At 41.8% G+C, this 23354-nt stretch overlaps 1 protein-coding gene across 2 annotated transcripts in view; it reads left to right on the plus strand.

Annotated features, from left to right (window-relative positions):
- Window positions 1–23354, plus strand: part of ANKRD16 (ankyrin repeat domain 16) — a 213727-nt gene that overhangs the window by 106085 nt on the left and 84288 nt on the right. For both annotated transcript variants that reach the window (XM_085653567.1, XM_085653568.1), the window contains exon 5: window positions 8969–9077. In XM_085653567.1, the coding sequence (XP_085509693.1) occupies window positions 8969–9077 (109 nt within the window). The remainder of the gene's footprint in view (window positions 1–8968; window positions 9078–23354) is intronic.

Consider the following 23354-nt stretch of genomic DNA (forward strand, 5'->3'; position numbering starts at 1 on the left):
GCCTCAGAGGGGGTTCCCCTTTTTGCATCTGCAGGGGAGTAACTTCTTTACACCAAGGGAGATTCTTCAGTCATCCAGCGTCGTGCAGACAGTCAAAGTACTTGGTTTTTTCTTAGCAGAATCTTGTCCAGGTAAAATCCAAAGTCCTGTAGCCAGGTATCCCATTTTATACCCACAGGAAAGGGTTGGACAGATTCAGGGGACCCTCCTAGGGGAAGGGATGGACAGAGGGGTGGCTACACCCATGTCCTTTGTCCAGTTTTGTGCCAGAGCAGGAGCCAATGGCTCCCAGAACGGGTTTGAGCTGGACTATGCCCAGGGACACCAAATGTGCCCCAATGCAGAGTTTCTGGCACTCTCAGAGTGCACCCACCCAGCCCCAATACACTAAATCCTGTCTGGAAGGTGGTCACACCCCCCTGTGACAGGATGCCTATTGTCATGCCTTCCTCTGCTCGAGCTTGGCTCAGCAGCAGGAGAGCAGAATCGTGTCTGTGGCTGGCAGCGTCCATTTTGTGCTGCCCGGGTCGAGAAAGCTGGTACTGGGTAGACCGGTGACCCACACATGTTCCCTTTGGAAGGGTGGAATCATACCTCCCACACCAGTTACTGTGTGGAGGTATGATTCTAAGGTGTTTGACACCAAACACGACCTGTTTCTAAGCAGCCGTTTCAAAGTTAGCATTTACCGCAAGGTTATAATGCACTTTAACCAATATGTCTGGCTGCATCACAGACAACCCCAGAGAATGGTCTCCGAAGGCTGCAGAGGGTAACTTCTCACGTAAAACCCAGCACCCTGCCTTCAGGATTGATAAGGCCTGCCCTATGGGTGACTGATAGGTTTTTAAGTGTAGTGTTTAGATGGATATAGTGAACCTATATCTAAGTAAGTGGTGCAAGCACCAGCTTACACAGGCTGATGTAGCAGGGTGTCATTTTGAATGGCCTCTCATGGGTGGCATAATATATGCTTCAGGCCATGGGAGGCCTCTGGGGTACCTGTGCCCTGGTGTACCATATATTAGGGACTGATAAGGGTGCCTCAGTATCAAATCTGAAGTGTACCTAAAGTACATACACAGTAATTTAAGGGAGAAAGCAGATAGACTGGGGTCCTGGTTAGCAGGATCCCAGTCAGACTAGTCCAAAAACAGTGAGACATCAGCAAAAAGTGGGGGTTACCATAAGAAGCAGATACTACTTTCTTAAACCAGGCCTATATATTATCTGACAACAGGTGTTCCTAATCCAGCACATTTTTAGTCTCTTGTTTAGGTTGTCCTGGTGTTTTCCATTTTCAGCTTTTCATTGAAGTGGGCCATTTACAGATTGGACGAACACCATTAGCATGGATAGCAAACTGCTGTCGAAAGTGAATTATATTCTGTTAGTACTCTACTTGGACCCTCCTAAAATAGTCCTAAACATGCAACAGCCTGTATCCCGGGTCAACCCTCTTCCATCCACTATCCTGCTAGCCAAAAGAGGCGATAGAGCTAATTCTACAAGTTGTAAAAGCAGCCACAGCATGTCGGGCAATTGCTTGGAACTTAAGAACCCAGGCGGATTGTTTCAGTCTGGTGAGAACTGGAACATTACAAACTGTCTTAATTGAATAGATTGCAACTGTAAGTGATAATGAAACCCACTTCACTTTCTTACTTTCGTCAAAGAAATGTTTGAAAACAATGAGAGTTGTTTTTTTAATCATGTTTAATTGGCTGATTATACGACTAGTGTGGGATAGCCTAGCTTTACAAGATGAAAACTGTTCTGTTTATTGTTAAATATTAACCTCGACCCTTTCTTTTACCTCCCCTACCCCTTCACATTACATGTTATATCAACATACCATTCATTGTTCATTTCCTTACTATATGTTATACCACTATCTAGACATACTTGCCTTTGTATCTTCGAGGAAAAGATGGAAAATGTCATTAATAATTTATTTAAAAAGCAGCTCATTCCTGAATGCTATTCCTTTCTCTGCTAAAATGAAGATATTCCCAGGGCCTGTATATTGTTTGCCTTCCAACATCATTCCTTACGTTTCCCTTAGTTGGCCACATCATTCCCAGTTATGCTCTGCAGTGGTAGCAACAAACTGTTAGAGGACGCTGGAATATCTTTCTGTTGAGTGCTTGTTTTTTCTCTCTTCTTCTTCAGAATTGTTCTCTGTTTACCATATTTTGTTCTGTCACTTCCTTTCACCCTGATCTCTTCATTAGGATGTCTAGACTGGCATCATCGTATCTGCCACTGAGTTCTGTAGTTTTGTAATAAAACTGTATTGCGTTTTGACTCATAAGTGAAGCAAATACAAAACATGGGCATCAGTATTAACACACCAATATCCCACCCCTGTCCCCCTCCCTGTTCATCTAGTTACATGTACATATAATAGTGTCCTTTTCTCACTACCTGAACAACTGTAACACCTACCATCTCCCATATCGCTAATCACTTCCCCAGAACAGTACATTCTTCCATATAATTCTTTGTATATATGTTCAGATTCAGATTAAAGGCAGTCTATTGTTTGGTGGATAAATCTGTTTCTCTCAGCCAATCTCCTAGATCCTCCATCAATTTCTCAACCCCATAATAGTTCTCAAGTGTTGTTTATCAGCTTCAGCCCACTCAAGTAAATCCTTCCTCCGGGTTTTATTTTATTTAGGGTCTCTAGGGAATATCCATGAATAGCTATTCGGCGCTTGGCCAACATCATACCCAATGCTGCCGTTCAAATTCCTATTGCCCATGTGTTAGGAAATATAGCCAGTCATTTTCCAGCAGACTATTTGTCATCGCCTGCTAATCTTTCACCACTGCCTCTCAAAATTGTTCTAGTCTGAAGCATCTCAATACAACATGCAAAATGTAAGCCCCTTGTGCGTTAATCTTGGACAAGTTGAGGTTCTGCCTTGGAAATTCCTAACTCATTTTTGAGGCGTGAGAGAGTTCATGTGACAGTAATGGAACTGAATTAACTTAAAGAACACATTTGGGGAGGTATTTTTCACTTGATCACAAGCAATCCCTCACTCTGAGTCCGACAGTGGTTCTAGGCACTCATGTGACCACCTCCCCTGTGCATTCATGTGTCTTCTATCCTGTCTGATACCAGGTCCGCATATAAATTAGTAACCAAATGTCTGCAGCCTGAGATGTCCAGGTGATTAGTATTATTTAACCAGGTCTCCGTTACAAAGACCCAATCATGCTTGGTTTCTGCTATAATGTCCCAGATTGCCTAACAATGCTTGGATAAGGATCTTGCATTTAAATAGATACATTTCAGTGGAGATGCTGCCAAAAAGCCCTCTTTCACTGCATGCAGTTCGTTCGCTGCCCAGCTTCCACACTTACAGTTGAGGCATGAGAATGGAACCTCTCTAATACCTGGTAACCCCTTGCAACAAAATGCCTGATTGTGCGTCAGGATCTTACCAACATCCTGCAATGCTTCACTTGTGTAATTCAGTTTTCGTTGTTTTCTGACCCAAAATTGACAGGGATCCTGGCCAGAGGCGCAACTAGAGCCAAATTTCGGGGGGGGGGGGGGGGGGGGGGGGGGGATAAGCAAAAATGTCGGGGGGGGGGGCGGAATCTTTAAACAGTAGGCAGAGTGGCGCTGATTTCGGGGGTGGGGGGGGGCTGAATCTAGGCAGAGTGGAGCTGCAGGGGCTCTTAGAAGGGGTGAAACAACAGCGAGGCCTTATTAACATACAAATGGTCTTTTTAAAGACCTGTGAAGTGCTCGTGCGCGGCTTTGTGTCTGCCTGGGAAGCTGTCTCATCCCGGGCTGCCACACACGAGGGGGGGGGGGGCTGAAGCCCTTTGAGTTCAATGGGTGTTGCGCGCCTAATCCTGGCCCCTGGTCCTGTTCGGACGCAGACGGGCTTGCCTTAGGCGCGTCCGCTGCGAGAGGCCATGCCGCGCCCACGCTTTTAAACCCCCAAGTCCTTAACATCTAGACTGCTGAACCGCACTGCGGTCGCAGTAATGCTTCCGGTTGCATTTTTTCTCCCACGCCTCCACCCCACACCTTCCAAATTCAAATGTATGTAAGAGGTTTTCCTAATTCACTTCAATGTGAAATTCTTGTTAAAACAGTCTACATACAAAATCTTGTCAATCGCCATTGAATCGCGCTAAAATACAGTGCTTGTGTGCCTCCAATGCTCCAAAACAAGTGGCAGCTATCTCTTGCTACCGCACCTTGACCACGTTTTTAAACCCCCCAGTCCTTAACATCTAGGCTGCTGACCCGCACTCCGGTTGCAGCGATACTTCTGGTTGTGTTTCTTCTCCCTGCCTCTGTCCCCCATCTTCCAAATTCAAATGTAGGTAAGAGGTTTTCCTGAATCAGTTCAATGTCAAATTCATGTTAAAACAGTCTACATACACAATCTTGTCAATCGATATTGAAATGCTCTAAAATTAAGTGCTTTTGTGCCTCCAATGCCCCAAAATGAGCGGTAGTTATCTCTTGCTACCGCACTGCACCGCGCCCACGTGTAAATGTAAATGTAAATGTAAATGTGCAGATATTTATATAGCGCAAATCACCAACCGGTCTCTAAGCGCTTGCTTAGGGAACCCGTCCTGGTATTCCCCTGTGAGATAACCCAGCAGGGCATCCACAAGGTGAAAGCCAGGCATCCCGCCGCGAGGGGCCATTGTGGAGATTAAGCAAGCTATTGCCCAGAGTCGCAGAGCGTGAACCCATGAATCGAGTATGCACTGGAGCGAGAATTATCGAGTCCATGGACAATTTATGGACTCAAGACCCAGCCGAGCCGGGAATTGAACCCTGGTCCCAGGCTGACCTCTGCTTCCAGGTCTGCCTACTCTAACCAGTGAGCCACACTTCTCCGGGGACGTGTACCCGGCTCTACTGTGTAGTGTCTCTACAGATGATTATATTGAAACCCAACGTACAATCTGTACCTAATCCTGTGACATGCACGAAAATGTATATCTAGATGTAATAACTGTGAACAAACACAATTTAGGCAGAATTGCTACGGAAAAAGCTAATGTCGGCCAAGCTCTATTACGAACACTTTTCCAAGCCTCTGAAGTATCCTCCGGCTAGCCACCGCTCAGGGAAGAACTGCTTTATAGTCGATCTAGAGCTTGTTTATCTACAGCAACACATGCCATGAACGGAAAATGTTACTTACCCTGTAAGCATCTATTTGAGGCATATAGTTCTGTAGAGTCACATGCGCCCACCCTCCTTCTCAGAAACATATGGTTGTTCCAGATGCTTTTCTTTCTTGTTCTTTGCATGGTCATCTTCTTTTGCTTTTCTACGCTCAGTTTTCGTCTTCACCCGCTGTGTGGAAAAACAATCGAACAATGGAACAGATGCACATGTGCATTATCACTCATAGGAGGAGTCACTATAGCTTGTGATTCAAAAGCCTTCTTTGAAGAAGAACAAGTTACACACACCCGAGCCCTACGCTGGATGGTAGGAGTATGCATAGCATGTGAATCTTCAGCACTTCATACTGCGAACAGATGCTTACAGAATAAGTAACCTTTTTCCTAAGTTATTAACAGGTCATCCTTAAAGTGTGCTTTGCATGAACCCATGAAAGGGTACCTAATATTTGAAAATGTGCCATACTATATATTTGGAAAGTGTGCCCTTACAGACGTAGGTGGAATTAATATTTTTAGTTGTATATGCCCATATGGTAAAATGCTAGCAAAGTCTTTCAAAGTTATTTCCTACTCAATTTTCCGAATCTGATTTAATGTTGAAATCAGATTATTGATAACTTGAGTGGTAAAGTAACTTTACAAAGATATACTTTAGGCTGCCTGTGCCAGAACTGGTTTAAAACCAGTTCTGCTACTAATCACTCCTTCTGAGCCGGAATACACATGCTTGCTTGGCAAAGTTAATGTCCGTGGCTCAGAAGACAATGGCCTGCCTCTTAGCCTAGAAATGACAGGGTGTTCTTAACTTTTGAACAGTTATCAGGGATTATCTATCTGATACTGACTAAGGACAGCTTGCAGAACAAAGGACATTCTTACCAAACACCTCTTTTGACTTGGGGAGGCCAGGGAGGGCTTCTGTTGTTTAACCACAGGACCTTCCTAAGGAGCCAGGTTCCAGTCACAATGGGAGTTGGGGGTACCAGTTTTCCTAAGGAGCCAGGTTCCAGTCACAATGGGAGTTGGGGGTACCAGTTTGGACCTTGGGGCGTGGGAGGAAAGCTCATCCAAATGCGGTAGTGGCTAAGCAGCTGAAGACAGGCCTGCCTTAAGGCCATAGGTAATTTAACACCAATGCAAAGAGGAAGTGCTGCAAAAGGAGGTGAGAGACTCTGGATATTATGCCACTGAATCCTACACCTTTTCTAAAAGTCACATAGTGCAGAGGATAAATCTGGCACCACCTCCTCAGAACATTCCTTCATGTATGGAAGAAATCCACCTGACGAAGAAGGCACTGCTGGAAGAAGGAAGACATCTGACTCCTGCTGGAAGAAGAGGACTTATTTAAGAACTCAAGTACTCGTGAATTCTGCTGGCACCCAGGCGCTGGGTCAGGTGGTTGGCCTCCTTTTTCGGTGACACAAAAGCAGAACTCCTGACTCCAAGAGGACCTAGCTGACCACAGAAGATTGGTCCCTGAAGGAGACCTGGCCATAAAGAGACCTGGTGCCTAGAAGCCTGCCTTGGGGAGGTAGGGGCTGCAGGACTGACCAAAAGTAACTTTCCCAGCAGTTGGAAAAAGGTGTGACCTCCTCAGGACTGGGTCGAGATTTTGAGGCCTGTTCAGCAAGTCACAACCACAGCAGGCATAAATACCAGGTTTGTCCAGCTCCCAAGTTTTTTTTACCTTGCTGAAAACATGTTCGACTGGACCTTGCGATAAAGGTGTCTAACTGGGGTGAGATTGAAAATCTATCCGTCCAGCGAAGCACCCTCTGCTGCCATGAAATTAACCTTTGACCTGCCTGGAGCTTTTTGTGCCAAAACCAACAGCTTGAGCATGGGCTCCACAACAACGTATTTGACTGGGATGGATCCTCGCTTTCCACATCCTTGGACCTTGCCACGCTGGATAGTTTTAACTTGCATTTCAGAGACCACTTGGTGTATTTGTCTTCTGCTTGACCTGAAATTGTGGCTTGGCCCTGGTAATCTATGAACATTTGTGTTTTTTTATTAATGGCGCTTTACCCTTTCTAGCCACCTTTTAACTTAACACTTTAAATGTATTTCACTGGTTCCTCTTATTCTACTGCAATGATATTGGTGTCTTTTCCCTCATTCATTCTTTTCTTTTTCCTAAATTGGTTTGGGATTGTTGTTTGTATTATGTTCTTTACTTTAAAAGCTTGCTGCTTATGTTGTAGCTACAAGAGATTGTATCAGAACAGGGTTTTGACAATATTATGTTTATTACGTGGATAGGGGCTCACCCCCTTCCAAATTAATAACCACCTTCTGACACATTGAAAACATATAAATGCATATTGCCAAGAGTGGCTTTGTAGGACCATAGTTCATCACACAGGTGACTGAATTGGTATGCTGACACAGTTTACCAAGAGCAGACAGGCTCCAGTTGTGCTGTCACAGGAAAGGACATTGGTGCTGTTTTTCGTTTAAAATGAAACTCGGCCTTGGAAGTCTAGGAATCCTGTACACGTTCTATCTTTTGTGAAGTTGTGATTAGTTTGTTATTGGTATTCCTTGTAGATTTGATTTGTTGTAACGTGAATGAGTTCTGACTCGCATGGTTAAGCCCAGAGTTAGATCTCCAGCTTTTAACTGAACTTGGCTATACATGTGGACCGACAGGAGTAGTGTGGCAAAACTTCATTTGGCCTACGTTTTCTAGCAATGGGAAGGAAAATACATTACTCCCACAGATGATGTTAAAGCTGTGGTCCAGATGCTGGATTTGCCCTAGAAGAACTATTTGAATAAAACCTTGAACTATATGGGGATGGTGAAAATGGCAACTCTGGGGAAATGTGATCTGCAGTGATAAGTTTAGTCACCAATAATGCTGCTTCAGTTGCATGGCACCAGTCTGTACTTTATGCTTTCAGAAGTGTATTATATCCTGCTGCTATACCGGTTATTAAGGGCCCTGAACCCGTAGATCTCGTCAGATCATTTATATATTTTGTTACCTCTGATCTGATCATGGCATGGGATAGTAAGCATCAGGGTATCATTTATCGTAGTTGATTTCACGGCCTCCTTATTGTACAGGACCCTAATGCTCACTGGGGTAATTCTTTCTTTGTAAGAGCCTGTTTTTAACCAGATGGTCACAGATTGGATTCTTGCTAGGGCCACTCAGCATTTTATCATTAGGAGATTAATGAAAATTGCACTACTGAGTTTGTTATCAATAAAACATCTATCGCAACACCAAGAAACCACTTTGATTGTGAACTAGCTATTTACAAATTGAATTAGACTTATTGTGTGCTTCAAAATCAAGTTTTATTGAGGAAAGGCCATCAGCTCTTAATATTTACTTTGTCACGTCCAACAGAGGAATTTTTTTAATGTTCCAGACCAAGGCATGTACAGTTTACTTTCCATGTAGTAATATATAGTGCTTTTTACAGTGCACTGATTGGTCGCAATGTCTTTAACTAATTTCTTCAGACCTTGATAAGCCACTCTTATTCAAATAAGGAGTTGCATATTGAAATCAGATCAGCACCTCCTTAGTAAGCAGCAGAATAAAAAAAACATGTTTTGCATCATCGCGATTCATCATGCCTTGAAAATTTAATGTTAATTTAAATTCTAACTACATGAGGGTTGTTAACAGATCACACAGATTTTTATAGTGGTTCCTTCCTCTGGAGTATTGTTTAAGTTCTGCCAGCATTTTGAGTGATTTTAGAATAATCAAAGATCTGCTTCTCGCTGTACCCCACCCACTGCACCTTTTTGTTGATAGGTGCATGTATGAACCTGATGACAGAGACAGCTGTGGAATCACTCCATTTATAGATGCCATGCAGAATGGACACATTGACATAGCGAAACGTCTCCTGGATATACATAAGGTATTACTTTCTGGCTATTTTACCTTTTGGATATGTTTATTGTGTACACAATGTCTTGTATTTCCTGGAATATATGAGATACACAGAACAAGTTTTTGTTTCCGCTAATGTAGGTTGTTGGTTAATGCCATATTGATACAAGTTAGTGATACTGGGCTGGAGCACACTCCTGGAGACGACCACAGCGTTTTAGGCTTGTAACACGTTCAGCATGAGAAACTAAATTTCAGTAGAAGGAATTAGAATGTTCCAAACTTATGGGATTAGTCACAGTGATTGAAAGCGCAGAGTTAGTTTATACATTGATCGAGGACATTGCTTTATTGAGTGTAGGACACACTTGTTAGCACCTAAAGGATTTCCAAAAATAGGGTATTAAACCAAACACCCCAACTTAGAGCTTGGACCCTCGAAATCCAGATGGTGTGTGACAGGTTAGACAGACTTTTGCCACGGTGTTGCGAATGGAGCAAGGAACAAAAGAACATGCCATAGATATTATGAACTATATGGTTCAATATTTACAGTCCATGACGATACATATACGATATGGTTTTATCATCTTTATTCCAGTTAGTCCAAAGACCAGAAATATCAAGTAAAAGATTAATTAGTGACTGCATAAATTAAACAAAGTGTTCCATAAAAGTGATTTGTCACTAAACTAACTAAGGGACCTAATCTACCCTATGTAAAGAAACCCATGAAGAGTTCCTTCTAGAAAAGAGCAATATTTCAGAGCATAGTTAAAGACTAGAACTTCCCATAAAGAGTTGTTCTGGAAACTCAGCCAAGTTCCCCACAGCTGCAGTACCAACTGGTGAAAATATGAGTGGTAGTGAAATGATCGTTGCAGTGGCATTGATCAAAGAGAATCAAGACAAAGGAAAATAAGTCACTATTAGCAGTATCTTCCAGCAACGACAGAGAGACTCACCCGTAGTAGAGTCATAAGGGGTCTCCTATCGTCTCCAATTAGGAACAGAATTACAATATAAATCATAAAATGATGTAACGAAAATTAGCAGGTGTGCAAAGCGCTTCTCCAATGAAAACCGTTCTTCCAATGGTGTTGTCAACATCTGTTGCTTCTCCTCCTGATTCTCACAGTAACCATTCACATCGGTACGTAGCTAAACATTTGTTACGAACATTGATACATAAAGGAAAGTTCTCATGAGAACCTTCTTACCGAAGCTAATAACTGCGTTGAGTGTCGCATTGTGAATAGAAAGGCCTAGACAGCTTTAATTAAACAATTCTAACGACAATGTCCTGGTTAAGCATACATAAAATATCTAAATTATTATTCATTCTAGCAGTCTGTTTATTATGAATTAACACCAAGGTTTATTATTATTCTAGGGTGATCTAATATGGCGTGATGATGTGATGAAGCAAAGGAGTATAATCTTGAAGTCAGCTGATTCTTTAGCAGGATGCTAGTGCCAAGCAAATGTCTAAATAAATGTCTATTTAGCTATGAGGAAGGGTCGAAAGAAAACATTGCTTGGGCCTAGTCACAAAAGTACATTAATAATAATAGCCTTGTCCAATTTTCCATTATCTTTTCTTAATTTAAGTAAGTACATTCTCCCTACGTTTGATTTACCCATGCATTCTTTTTAGCAGAGTTAAAGTGCACTCTAAAATGATTCTTTACACGTTTAAAGCTGGTACATTTTTCCTGCATGTTATTTTCTGTGTAAAAACATTTCCGCAATATTTAAACGCATTCTAAGGTGGAATTCTAACATCATATGAAAGTCGAATTTTCTTTTAAATTTCATTTCTTACACACTCATCCAGTGTCGAGCAGTGCTGATTAGGGGGCACCCATCCAATGTTAGAATTGACACCTTTAGTGGCGTAATAAACTTTGACTGAGTTAGGATGTAGTAGTTAAGGATTACAAATGACTAATACTGGATCGTAGGTCACAGAAATGCGCTTATCAGTAAACGTTTTAAAATTCTACATTATTGATTGGAAGGAACTAATAGAGTGCTGGAGCACACCAACTAAGAGTTGGAATGTCATGACCTACATTGAGTCAGAGTGTTTCCCTGTAGTCTTGAAATATGGCCGAGGACGGTGAAAAAGGGCTGTAATTTTACATATGAATAGCGTGGTGTGAGTGACCAAAAAATCCAACACTACATTTGTACCCAGCAATAAGGGTTGAATTGCACCAAAGCTTTTTGAAAGTTCTGTATAAGTGGTTGGAATTAACTAGTAGAAGGCTGATGGAGTAACATTAGAGTATTGAAAGGCACCAAAGGGAGAATGAGAAGCACATATTTATTTTTGTTGTGCACCCATCCATGGTTTGAAGGTCGAGGTCTGCTCCTGTCAAGTGTGGCACTGGCATGCCAACAGCCTTCATTGCATCCGCATGGACAATGTTGGTTGTGTGCCACAGAATGTTGTCTTGTTACTCTAAGTGTTTGTGCAGAAGAGCAGCATCATTCTCTCATGTTCTGCTACATTGCCCCAGAACGTGTGCAAGAACACAATTGCAGCATGTAGGGTGTGTGATTGGAAGGATGTTGTTTTTTATATGATCCTATGTGGTTAGTGTTTTTATGTCGTGCGTGAAGACCACTGAGGTGCAATTATCATTTTATGGGACTCAGCAAGTAGCAGTGTGCTGGATGATGAAGTGTAAATGACAGATGCACAGTTTTATGGTTTTGAGTATTCTGTTAACTTTGACCAGCTCTGTAGGTCAGTTACAGTATTTCATATGATATAGTTTGCTTAACTGGTGACTGCACTGGGTTGTCTAATCTGAGATGTTGTGTACAATTGTTGTCCTGAGGTGGCATGATTTGGAGGGAGAGGGAAACTGAGAGATCTGTTGGGATGGCCATTTTTAACAATATTCCACATTTGAGTGTCTTTTTGAGATGTAAAAAAGCGGTCAGATTGTATAGATATTTGGGACATGCAGTGAATAGACTATATTAAAGTCCAGTAATGTGACACGGAGCTCTTCAGCTATTTTATGCCCGTTCATTTGATGTTTGTTTTTTAGATGTAGATTGCAGTTGATTGACAATCCTCATAACAGACATGTATTATGTAAATTGTATAGGTCTTAAGTTACAATTTATTGCTAACCACTGCACATTATGGTTTTGGTATTATTGTGGACCATAACTGTTATATATGGAAGTACATAACCATATAATGCCATGGCAAACCATAGGTCAGCTGGTTTTTGCTTACCTGCATAACGAAAGCAGTTTGATGGTTGAGTTGTTTGGAATTTGTGGGCTATAAGCGGAGGATTGTGCTTAAGGGTGCAACTGTTTTCTCGGCTCTGTTGCCAGGATGCGGGTGGTGCAGTTTTTTTTACGAATAGCAACGTTTTCAACTATCTTTGGAAGTGTATATGCTCCTGGGTGCTTCTAATGCTGGATTGTTGTGAGTTCCTGAGCTTGGCGGCTTGTACAAGCAGTGCTCCTCTCGATTTCTCATGGTAAGGTAGCATGATGATAAGTGGCGTAAGCCTGGGGCGCAGTGCTCTATTTGGTTTGTATTGCTTGAATTTAGCTTGTAGGTATAGACATGCTTTTCCTTGGGAGCCTCTGTGGAACATAAAGAGTGCCTTGAACATTGCCCTTCTAGCTATGGGAAGCCAGTGGAGCAATTGCAGTACTGAAGCCATACATTCTCTTTGGTGAGATGGTGAAGAAGCCATGCAGCAGTATTTTTGATGAGTTTTTTGAGAGGAGGGAGTTTGATAAAGGGCAAACGTGACCCTAAGGTATCAGAGCACTTTACATGAGCACCAATTGCTTTACAGACAGACACATTCATTTGTGTTAGATACAGGGACATTAAGTGATTTGCCCAGAATCACAAAATGTTGAGGGTCCCAGACGAGATTTGAACCGTGTTCCCTAGCTTCAAGGTCAAACGTGCTCAAAAGTAGCTGAGTTGTATGCATAGTTAATCTTCGAGATTACGAGCGTGAGGATCGTTTGCAATTTTTGTGGTATACAAGGTATGGGAAGATGAAACATAGTGTTTTCATTGTGTAAAAGGCACTCTTTGTGAAGTTGTATGAGGGATCCAGGATAGGTCTGAATCCATTGTTACTTCTAGGTTTCTAACTTCTCTTATGCTGTCGGAGGGGCTTCGTGTTCCTTGGGCCATATTGCGGTAGGCAGGTGGTTTTGCCATTGTCGCATATCATAATTTTGGTCTTTGCAGTATTGCACTTTAGATGGTCACTCATCATCCATGTGCCTATGGCACAAAGGCAGTCATCGAGTTTTGAATTGTAGAAGTCTTTGGGACCTTTCAATTTTTTAAATGATGCGAGTGTCATCTGTATAGTTGTAACAGGTGAGGTTGTATGATTTAATCAGATTTGGTAAAGGTGTTGGGTAGATGTTGAATAATAGAGGGGATATGCTGCCCCCCGGAGGAACACCACAGTGTTGTTGTCACAACCCTGAAATATTTACGCGAGAGCAGATTGGTATACGACCGTGCCCTTCCCTTGGTGCGGTAGCCATGGATAAACTCAAAGGCAAATGACAAAAAGATGAAGGGGAGGCAGTTAGTAAGGGGACTCCGGGGAATTATACCTGCAGTTATGGGAGGGAGATTAGACCCAGAATTCGAGGTTGCATTCAGTATACACTTAAAGCTCCAATAAGGGTAGTAACCTCTACTACCTCAGAAGGCTAAGGCCTTAATCCTACTGGATGTGAGGGGAATGAGAGTAGAAGCCTTCTGTAGGGATGCGGAAAGGAGGAGAAGGGAGCTGTTGGATTCAGAGCCGAGAACCTGTAAATCAACAAGAATATTAAGACACACCCTTATCATAACACTTGCAATCTTCAAATGTGTTACTTTATGGAAATAACTACAGTGTTCTCCTGTGACCTCTTTTAAAAAACTTCCCAAAAAGTATAGGGCATTAAGTCTATGATCATCGATTGTGTCTTGGGTTGTCAAGAGCCAATTCCTTTACTGACTATCAAAGTCAAAGTTGTAGCTTAAATGTCTCTCCAAAATAAAGAAACATGAACAACCCAAATCCTTTGTTTCGAAACAATGTATTTCTTTATCTCAAGAAACTGTCCCCCAGAAGGTAAGAACCATAAGTATAGCCAAAGTTTTCATGGAATGAGGCAGTGGAGAATCTTCCAAAACCTTAGAAAATGTCACCAAACAAAGTCTGTGAAGATCCACTTACTACTCTTACTGAGTGCTTTTCCTTATAAATAAAGTTCCAGTCTCTTATTTTACCTGTCATTTGAAGAAATGCAGGAGTAGGTTAAGGTTGGTAAGCAAGAGCCCTATCGCTGGCTGTGATTCCTAATAACTCACCACTTCTAGCAGATGCCGTCTGCTTTCATAGCCTGTCCACGTGCTGCCTTGAAGTCTTTGGTGCATTGCAGAGAGCAACACCTGGCCACACCCAAAATAGCTGCCTTGCTGAAGTCTCTTCCTCTGGAGCGAGGCAGTCCAGAACTTGACCGCTGAACATGGGCTACAAAATGTTTAAGGCCACAGCATCGTTTTGGGTTACACTGCTCATTGAAAGCAGGCACACCCAACATGTTACTGAGCATAGCTCCCACCTTAGCACGAGTCTGGAGGCACAACTCAGTTGGTGAATCCCTGAGGTGACATTCTGGTAGGGGCACTTGATGGCGCCGCAAAGAAAATGAGGGGGGCTGCAAGGTTTTGCCAGTTGTGTGTGAGGAGGTGAGATGAATAGGGCTAGGTAGACTACGCTTTGTCTGTGAGGTAAGAAGCAATCCATTTTAAAGCATTTTAACGGATTCCGTTATTGCAAAGTCTTTGCAGTTGTGTGTGGTTTTGGACAGGGTCAAATGCAGCTGCTAAATCCAGAAGTGATAAGGCAGCTATTCCATTGTTTTCCACTGTGAGTTTTAGATCATTCCATATGGATATGATGACTGACTCCATGCCTCCTCCTTGTCTGAAACGGACTGTTGGTGTGACAGTAAGACATAATGTTTTGTAAAGTTAGAAATGTGAGTAAGCATTGCTTTTTCAATTGTTTTTTTCCTAAGAATGGTCCATTTGTTATCGACCTGTAGTTTGCTGGTTCAGATGAGTATAGTATATTTCTTTTTGAGAAAAGGTCTGATGTAGGCAGTTTTGAGCTCAGGTGGGAATGAACCTGTTAAGTAGGCATCTGGCAACCTTCCCTGTACAGGCTAAGCGAATTATATCGCTAAAGATTCTTGGGGGTGCTTGGTCGGATTGTGATCCTGATGTTGTGGCTGAAATGATAATATTGAAGAAATCTTTTTGTGAGAGCGTATTGAAGGTATGCATTGATGGATGGTTATTGGTGTCTCTTTCTGTGTTGGTTAGGCCTTGCATTGTTGTGGTGTTGTCCGTGTTCTTCTTCAGATAATTTTCAATCTGACACTACATAACATGCCAATTCCAGCGGTAAATACGATGCTCATCATCACTAAACAGTGCTTCACAGCTGTTTCTCCCATCAGTACACAGTGCTTCTTTTTGCTTCTAGTTCTTTAATTCTGTATTACAAAATGTACTCCTTTTTATTTTTCCTAGTTCTTTCCTGTCAGTATTGATATCTCGCTTCAAGACTCAATTCCAGCACTCTGCTGCATTCTGTTCAGTACCAGTACAGTTCCAACCTTCTTCATTACTACTTGTGAGATTTGCTGCACTAGCCCATAGTTCTCTCTGCCCTTCTTTACCCTCGGGTAATAAGTGCACTATACAGATCATCATTACATAACATGGCACAGCAGAAAATATAATTGATCTTATTTCCTTTTTTATTACTCATGGTACACAGTTTCCACTTATGTCCATCCTTACAGAAGGTTACATGGTTCCAGTAGTTGGAACACAACAACTGAGCGTTTAAATGTATCAATGGAGGGTTGGAAGACAGCTAATACATTTTGTGGAAGGCAACAATCAGTGGGTGGAGGATGTCAATATAAGGTTGCAAATATCAGATAATGGTTCCACAACACCAATGGAGGACTTTTAGGCTACAAATTGAGTTTTGGAAGGTAGACATTGAAGATTGGAAGACACAGATTGCTGACTGATGGGCACCAAATGAGGATGGCGAGACTTATGTGTTTAGAGTTGAAATGCACCAGCATAGATTTGGGTCCTACTGATGAAAGAGTGGATGACACCAATATGAGGTTAGCTGGCACCAGAGCCTAGCTGTTGAAGGATCAAGGACACTAATGAGTATTGTCACTGTACTATGTGATTCAGTGGCTGCAGAATTACTGTGTAACTATTAATTTGATTTCAGCTGCTGTTTCATTTTCAGATTTCATCAAACATGTTTGTAGCTCAAACAGACCCGAAGCTATTAAAATGTTGCATATAGAGTTGAGCCTACTCTCTTTAACCAAAGTTAACAGACCATCTTTCGCATGTTAGTTTCTATTTTGTGATATTTAAGACGTGCAACGTTCACCTAGATGTTCTTACTATCCCATTAAAGGCCTAGATGAAGGGCTATTTATTTGCAACCGTCAACAAAACCCCTGCGTATTTAAATTTAAAAAATAACACAAAGGATTATAGTTGCTAAGGCAGAATATCATGCACAGTTGGACTATGCCAACTCCAAATATTCAGTGCTACCAGGAAAACATATTAAAAAGCTTAAATAGGTTCTAAAAGTGGCTGTAAGAGCAATCTTTGATATACACAATTATAATTCAGCTGCTAGATTTTGTAGATGTTTACAATGGCTTCCTTTATATTTCAAAGTTCAAAACTTTATGGTTGTTTTTGGTTTTACCTCGGGGGAAGGGGGTCCTGGGCTGGAGAACGTTCATGAGAAGTTAAGCAGATTTGTTATTGAGTTGTGCTCTCCTTCACTACACCCACAACCATTTGGCCAGCTGTTTTAAATGTCTATGTTTCTGTAAGGAAAATGAACTGCATTTTTATAACAAGTGCTTTATTTAAAAGCAATCATAAACATGGTGGTCTGTGGTGGCAACGAATCATATAAGGTCGCAATTTGCGACCGATCTGGTTTGAATGAATGACCTAAGTCTGATTCCGACCCACTACGATTCAGATTTTATTAAGAACCGTCCTGTTGGTACATGGGTTGGTTCATAACAATCTTTATTGGTGACAAATTTCGACTAGTAAATAGTACATATCGACCATACTTCCAAATTTATTTAAATTCCAGCGCGTTATGCTACAATGATTTCTGGGTACAGTGTTGTGTATGGTTCTTTCTTCATTGTATGGTTGAATACCCTAGTAAATCCGAAAAGATTTAATAAAAAGATTCAAATCATAAAATATCCTCTTAGATTGAAGATTTCTTTAAAAGCAAACTAACAAAATCAATGAGCTAAAAAGTAAAGAGGTTAAGTTTTGTGTTCTATAGTGACCAAACATTGTGTACGATTACCTATAACCCAGCCCATCGATAGGTCATTATGATACGGTGTTGCTATTTATATTTTCCAAGGGTTTTCACTGAAGATATTCTGGTCATACAGGTTGTTGTGGGCTAGTTCGGTGTAGAGGTCCTTTACATTCCATAATGGTTTATCAGCATCTATTGGTGAGTGTTCCAAACTCCATTCAGTTGCCTGTTGGAGACTGGAGCAATTGCCAAATAGACATTGTGTGCTGTTCTTGTGCATATTTGCCAGTAAACTTGTTTTTGATCCTCTACTCGTCTGGAACCAATATCATCAGAATGCAACCGATTACAGTTTAGAATCTGCCGTATTAACTTTGATAGTTCGGTGCAAAACATTGGAATACAATTCTAATCCAGTGTGGGCATTGGCATCCTTTTATATCTTTTTAGCCACTGAAATTAGGCGTAGGCTGTTATGTCATCCTGACTGAAAGCATAGCCCGTAGCCTTTCCCAGATGGTGTTCACTCGCCCATATTATGATGTCAGTAAAACAAGTGGTCATTCCCTGTATGCTTTGCAGTGCATAGAGACTAACCTCTCCCCTCTCCTAACCCCACTGACTCTGTCCAATCCCCGACCCCTGTTCACTCTCCCTGCAAAGACCCAAGTCATTCTCGGCCCCTGCCTAAAACCTTAAACTTTTTCAGCTCAATAGCCCAGCAACTGAACAGAATGGAGCTGAAAATGAACTCCCTTGCTGCTGATTTCCTATACTTACAACAAGATCTTCTCAACAGGACCAAGCCGCCGTGCTCCCTCTCCCCGGGTAGATTTCCTCCCACCCCACTCAATACCGCTCCCTTGGCCCCTCAGTGCACTCCTCGTCCCTCCAGTCCATCTGCGAGTCAGACACTTCGACCCAACCGGGATCGCCAACCCTTTTCGATACCGAAACCTGATGAGATCAACGACTCTTACCTCACTTTGAACCAGAAGTCAGCCCCTTTCCCCATCCCTGTTATTATCGGCACTAACAGAATCCCAAAAAATGTCCACTCGCCTAGACCTCCTGCTCAATACTCCTCTATCCACCTCACTCCCCCCATCATCGAGGCACCCCATCCTCTCTCTTGCATGCTCCTCAACTGCAGATCAGCAGTACAACACGCCACAGACATTGCTGAAGCTCTACTCGCTGAAGAAATTGACATCGCTTTCCTCACTGAATCCTGGCTCAATGTCCACTCCACACCCATTCTTGACAATCTCACCACTCCAGGGTACACCATCATCAGACAAGACAGACCGATCAAAACGGGGGGGGGGGACTAGCCATCATCCACAAGGCAGGAATTCAGATTACCAAACTTAAACCTGCAGAATACCTATCGTTTGAATACCTGGGTGTCGAACTCAGTGCCAAGGGCACCTCTCCCATCAAATTCCACACCATCTACCATCCTCCTGGAGAGCGTACCCTTTTCCCCGAAGAACTACCAGACCTAATATCACGGTTCTCCATGACAGACACTAAAGACGTGTTCCTGGGTGACCTCAATATCCACTGTATTGACCCAGAAGACTCCACTGCCCAGAACCTGTCCAACCTACTTGAAATATATAACCTCAAACAACTCTGCAATAAACGAACTCACATCAAAGGTGCAACACTGGATGCGATCATTACCAACAATGATCTAGTCTCTCTGACAGCGATTTCTCCCATTGACTGGTCCGACCACCACCTCATTCTGTTCAAGATTGATGCACTTGTCTTCCACCAACCTATTTGTGATGACAAACCTAAACACTGGACCAGAAATATCAAAGCAATCCCTTTATCTGAACTCGAATCCGAGATTCATGCCCATCTTTAACTCCAACCCTCATCATCGACGGCCGATGACCTCACTACACACTTTAACTCAAAAATGACAGAGGTTCTAGACCAAGTAGCTCCTCTCAAACTCAAACAATTGAGGCGAACCAAATCTAAACCCTGGTTTAACGTGGTTCTGAATGAGGAAAGGCGTCAACTCAGACAAACGGAAAGGTCTTGGAGACTAAACCCCTCGACCTTACACCTAGCGCAACTTAGATCTGCTCGGCAAGCATACAAAAAACACATTTTCTGTGAAAAGGCGTCTTTCTTCCGCAGCCAACTAGATCTGGCAAAAAACAGACCGAGAGAACTCTTCAACATTGTCAAAAGCCAAACTAACTACACTCCCTCTCAAGAATTCAAAGCAACCAATGAACGTTGTGAAGAAATTGGCACCTTCTTCACTAATAAAGTCTCGAAAATTGATCAATCCTTCATCCAAACCTCTAACCCTCCTTCCCTCTTAACCTGCCCCACTCTAACCACCCCTGATCATTCAGAAAGAGTCCGTACCAAGGACAATCAGATCTGCCTCCAGCTAAAAAACAATGCACATTGGTCTGACTTTGAGCTAATGTCGGATAATGAGGTTTTCAGTATAATTTCTTACCTAAAACCTTCCTCCCACTCTATGGACCCCATCCCATCCACAATCATAAAAGAACTTAATCACACCATTTCCCCTTTCTGGACTAAAATCATCAACGCCTCTCTCACCTCAGGCTGTGTCCCAGACTCCCTTCAACCAATCACACCCATTCTCAAAAAACCAGGGGCCGACCCTAATGATCTCAACAACCTCAGACCTATCTCCAACCTCCCATTACTTGCAAAAACATTGGAGAAATGTGTTCTCCACCAACTCAACAAAAACATTGATGAGTTCAACCTCCTCGACACCTTTCAATCGGGATTCAGGAAAGGCTGTAGCACGGAAACAGCTATGCTTAACGTCTCGGACGATATTCACAAGGCTTTAGATGAAGGTGATGCCTGCCTACTCATCCTTATTGACCTATCTGCGGCATTCGACACAGTAAATCATCCAGCGCTTCTGGAGACCATGTCAAAGCGCTCCGGCATCAGTGGCACAGTACTAAAATGGTTCACCTCCAACTCACTCCTTCTTATTCATCCGAAACTGAAAAAGAAAACCACACAATACCGATCGTTCTCTGGCAACGCTCCCAGGATGTGGAATGCTCTCCCTATAGTCCTCAGATGCAACCCCTCCTTCTCCAGTTTCAAAAGGGACCTGGAAATCCATCTCCTTAACAAATACTTTCCTGACCAACGTCAACTAATCTAGACTTTAATATCCGAGTTTACTCCTCTCTCTTGACATTCAAGGATAGTTGGCTACCTGACTGTGTTAACCACTTTATCTTCCATGCTGTATTTTTTTTTATCCCTGGTTTTGCTTCCTTACTGCCTACTATGTAATGCAATTTCCGTCAGTTTTTCTTTACAGTATGTATGTAAAGCGCTCTGATACCTACAGGTCAAGCTAGCGCTATATAAAACTTTAAAAAAAAAATATATATATATATATATATATATATTCACTGAAAAAACCATAGGTTTCACACACGTTATAGTTAGGAATTAGCATTTAAAAAACCTTAGAAATTCAGTGAAAAAACCATAGGTTTCACACATGTTATAGTTAGCTGGACATTTTACTCGTAAAAAACCAATGAAATTGCCCCGTTATAGTTAGTTCAGCTAACTATAACTCGCGCGCCCGCAATGCACTGCTGATGACGTCACATATTACATCACTCATGACATGGTCAGTGACATCACTCATGACATCACTGATGACATCTCAAATGACATCACTGATGACATCACTGATGACATCATCCAGTGAATGTGGGTTTTTCTGAAAATTAAATATGTTTTATATATGTATATCTCAAGGTCGATGGAAGAATAAATGGGTATATAAGTGTCTAAATGGATGACTTTTTCTGTAAAATTGATTGTGTAACTGACTGATTAAGTGTATCTTAGTGAATACATGGTTTAGTGAGTAATGTTTAAACATATAAATATCTGTGACAGTCTCTCACTTTGTGTATAAGTGACTGCATGGGTTGGTGAGTAGCTACATGGGTGTCTATATAGGTTATTAGTTGTTTTTTTGAGTATCAGTCTGAGTGTCTGCATGGTTCGGTGGGGGGTATTACGTAGTGCATAGGTGCATGAATGAGTGACTTACTGTTTGTATGTGTTGAACACAGCATGTGTGCAGGACTGTATGGGTGGATGAGTGTGTGTATGGGTGTGTTAGTGAGTGAATGACTGTCTCAATAGTGTCATCAGGAGTAACTACATATGTTTTAAACTAGTATATGTGACTATTGGTGTATATATGTGAGTATATGTGAGAGGGAGAGATTGAAAGAGTTCCTGTATGAATAAGTATGTGTTTCTATAAGTGATTGTTTAAAAGACTAAGTATGTGTAAGTTTCCGTAGAAGTAAGTGTGGTGGTGTGTGTATAACTGTATATGCAGGTGAATGTATGTTTGATTCTTTATTAGCATGAGTGACTATGTGTGTGTGTAACTCTATGGATGAGTGGCATTATGTAACAGGATGTATAGGTGTATGAGTACATATGATGAGTGAGTACATGTATGAGTGACTGTATAGGACTGTTGGTGAATGAGTGGATGTGTATGTGGATCTTAGAATTACTGAAGAGGTTGTTGAAACTGGTATTGGTATGTCCATTGTTTTGAAAATTTTAGTCTCTATTTTTGAATGTGTGTATCAAAGCTTATATTAAGGTGAGAGGAGGTCTGCCACTCTATCACAAGGATGATGTCATCAGTGATGTCATCAGTGATGTCATTTGAGATGTCATCAGTGATGTCATGAGTGATGTCACTGACCATGTCATGAGTGATGTAATATGTGACGTCATCAGCAGTGCATTGCGGGCGCGCGAGTTATAGTTAGCTGAACTAACTATAACGGGGCAATTTCATTGGTTTTTTACGAGTAAAATGTCCAGCTAACTATAACATGTGTGAAACCTATGGTTTTTTCACTGAATTTCTAAGGTTTTTTAAATGCTAATTCCTAACTATAACGTGTGTGAAACCTATGGTTTTTTCAGTGAATTTCTAAGGTTTTTTAAATGCTAATTCCTAACTATAACGTGTGTGAAACCCATGGTTTTTTCAGTGAATTTGCAAGGTTTTTTAAATGCTAATTCCTAACTATAACGTGTGTGAAACCCATGTTTTTTTCAGTGAATTTGCAAGGTTTTTTAAATGCTAATTTTTTTTTTATTCTTCATTTTTTTCAAACATATTTTTAATTTAATTTTCTTACCTTTTATTTAGACTATGCTTAAATTTTTAAAATCCTTAAATATTTTTTTTTAATATATTTTTTAAAATAAACATGTAAAATTTATTTCCATTTTTTTTTTATTTTTTTTTATTTTTTATAGTACGCGTACCGTAAGCTCACGGTAAGCGTACGGTTTACGCAACGTCCGTAATCTATCTACGCTGCTTGCGTATAGTTACGTACTTTGCGTAGCCGCGCGTACTGCGCGTGGGACGCGTGCGCGCTTACGCCACACGCGCACGTTACGCGGAAGTGCCGGGGAGTGACTGTTATGCGCATGCGCGCAAGCGAGTGTCTTTTTACGCGCATGCGTACTTTTTGCCGTAAGCGTACCGTAAGCGTACGGTAGGTCATGTGATCTTGAAACACAACTTTTGATTGGTTGAAACTACTTTCAGTTCTAGAACTCTCCTACACCACACCCATTCCCCTCATTTCTGCTTGTGATCCCTTGGAAGAAGGAGCTGGTTTGTCTTTGGGATACGATGGCAGAACAGCAGAGCTCTTCTGAGAGTGAGGCTAGCACCAGCAGCACTGTCTTGAGGCAGAGATCGAGGAAACAAAAGCCTTCTTATGTTTGGGATTATTTTACTTTTCCAAAAGGCCAGCAAAAGGTGAATGCACCCT

The sequence above is a fragment of the Triturus cristatus genome, chromosome 4_1, assembly GCF_964204655.1.
Source record: "Triturus cristatus chromosome 4_1, aTriCri1.1, whole genome shotgun sequence".
Taxonomy (NCBI): domain Eukaryota; kingdom Metazoa; phylum Chordata; class Amphibia; order Caudata; family Salamandridae; genus Triturus; species Triturus cristatus.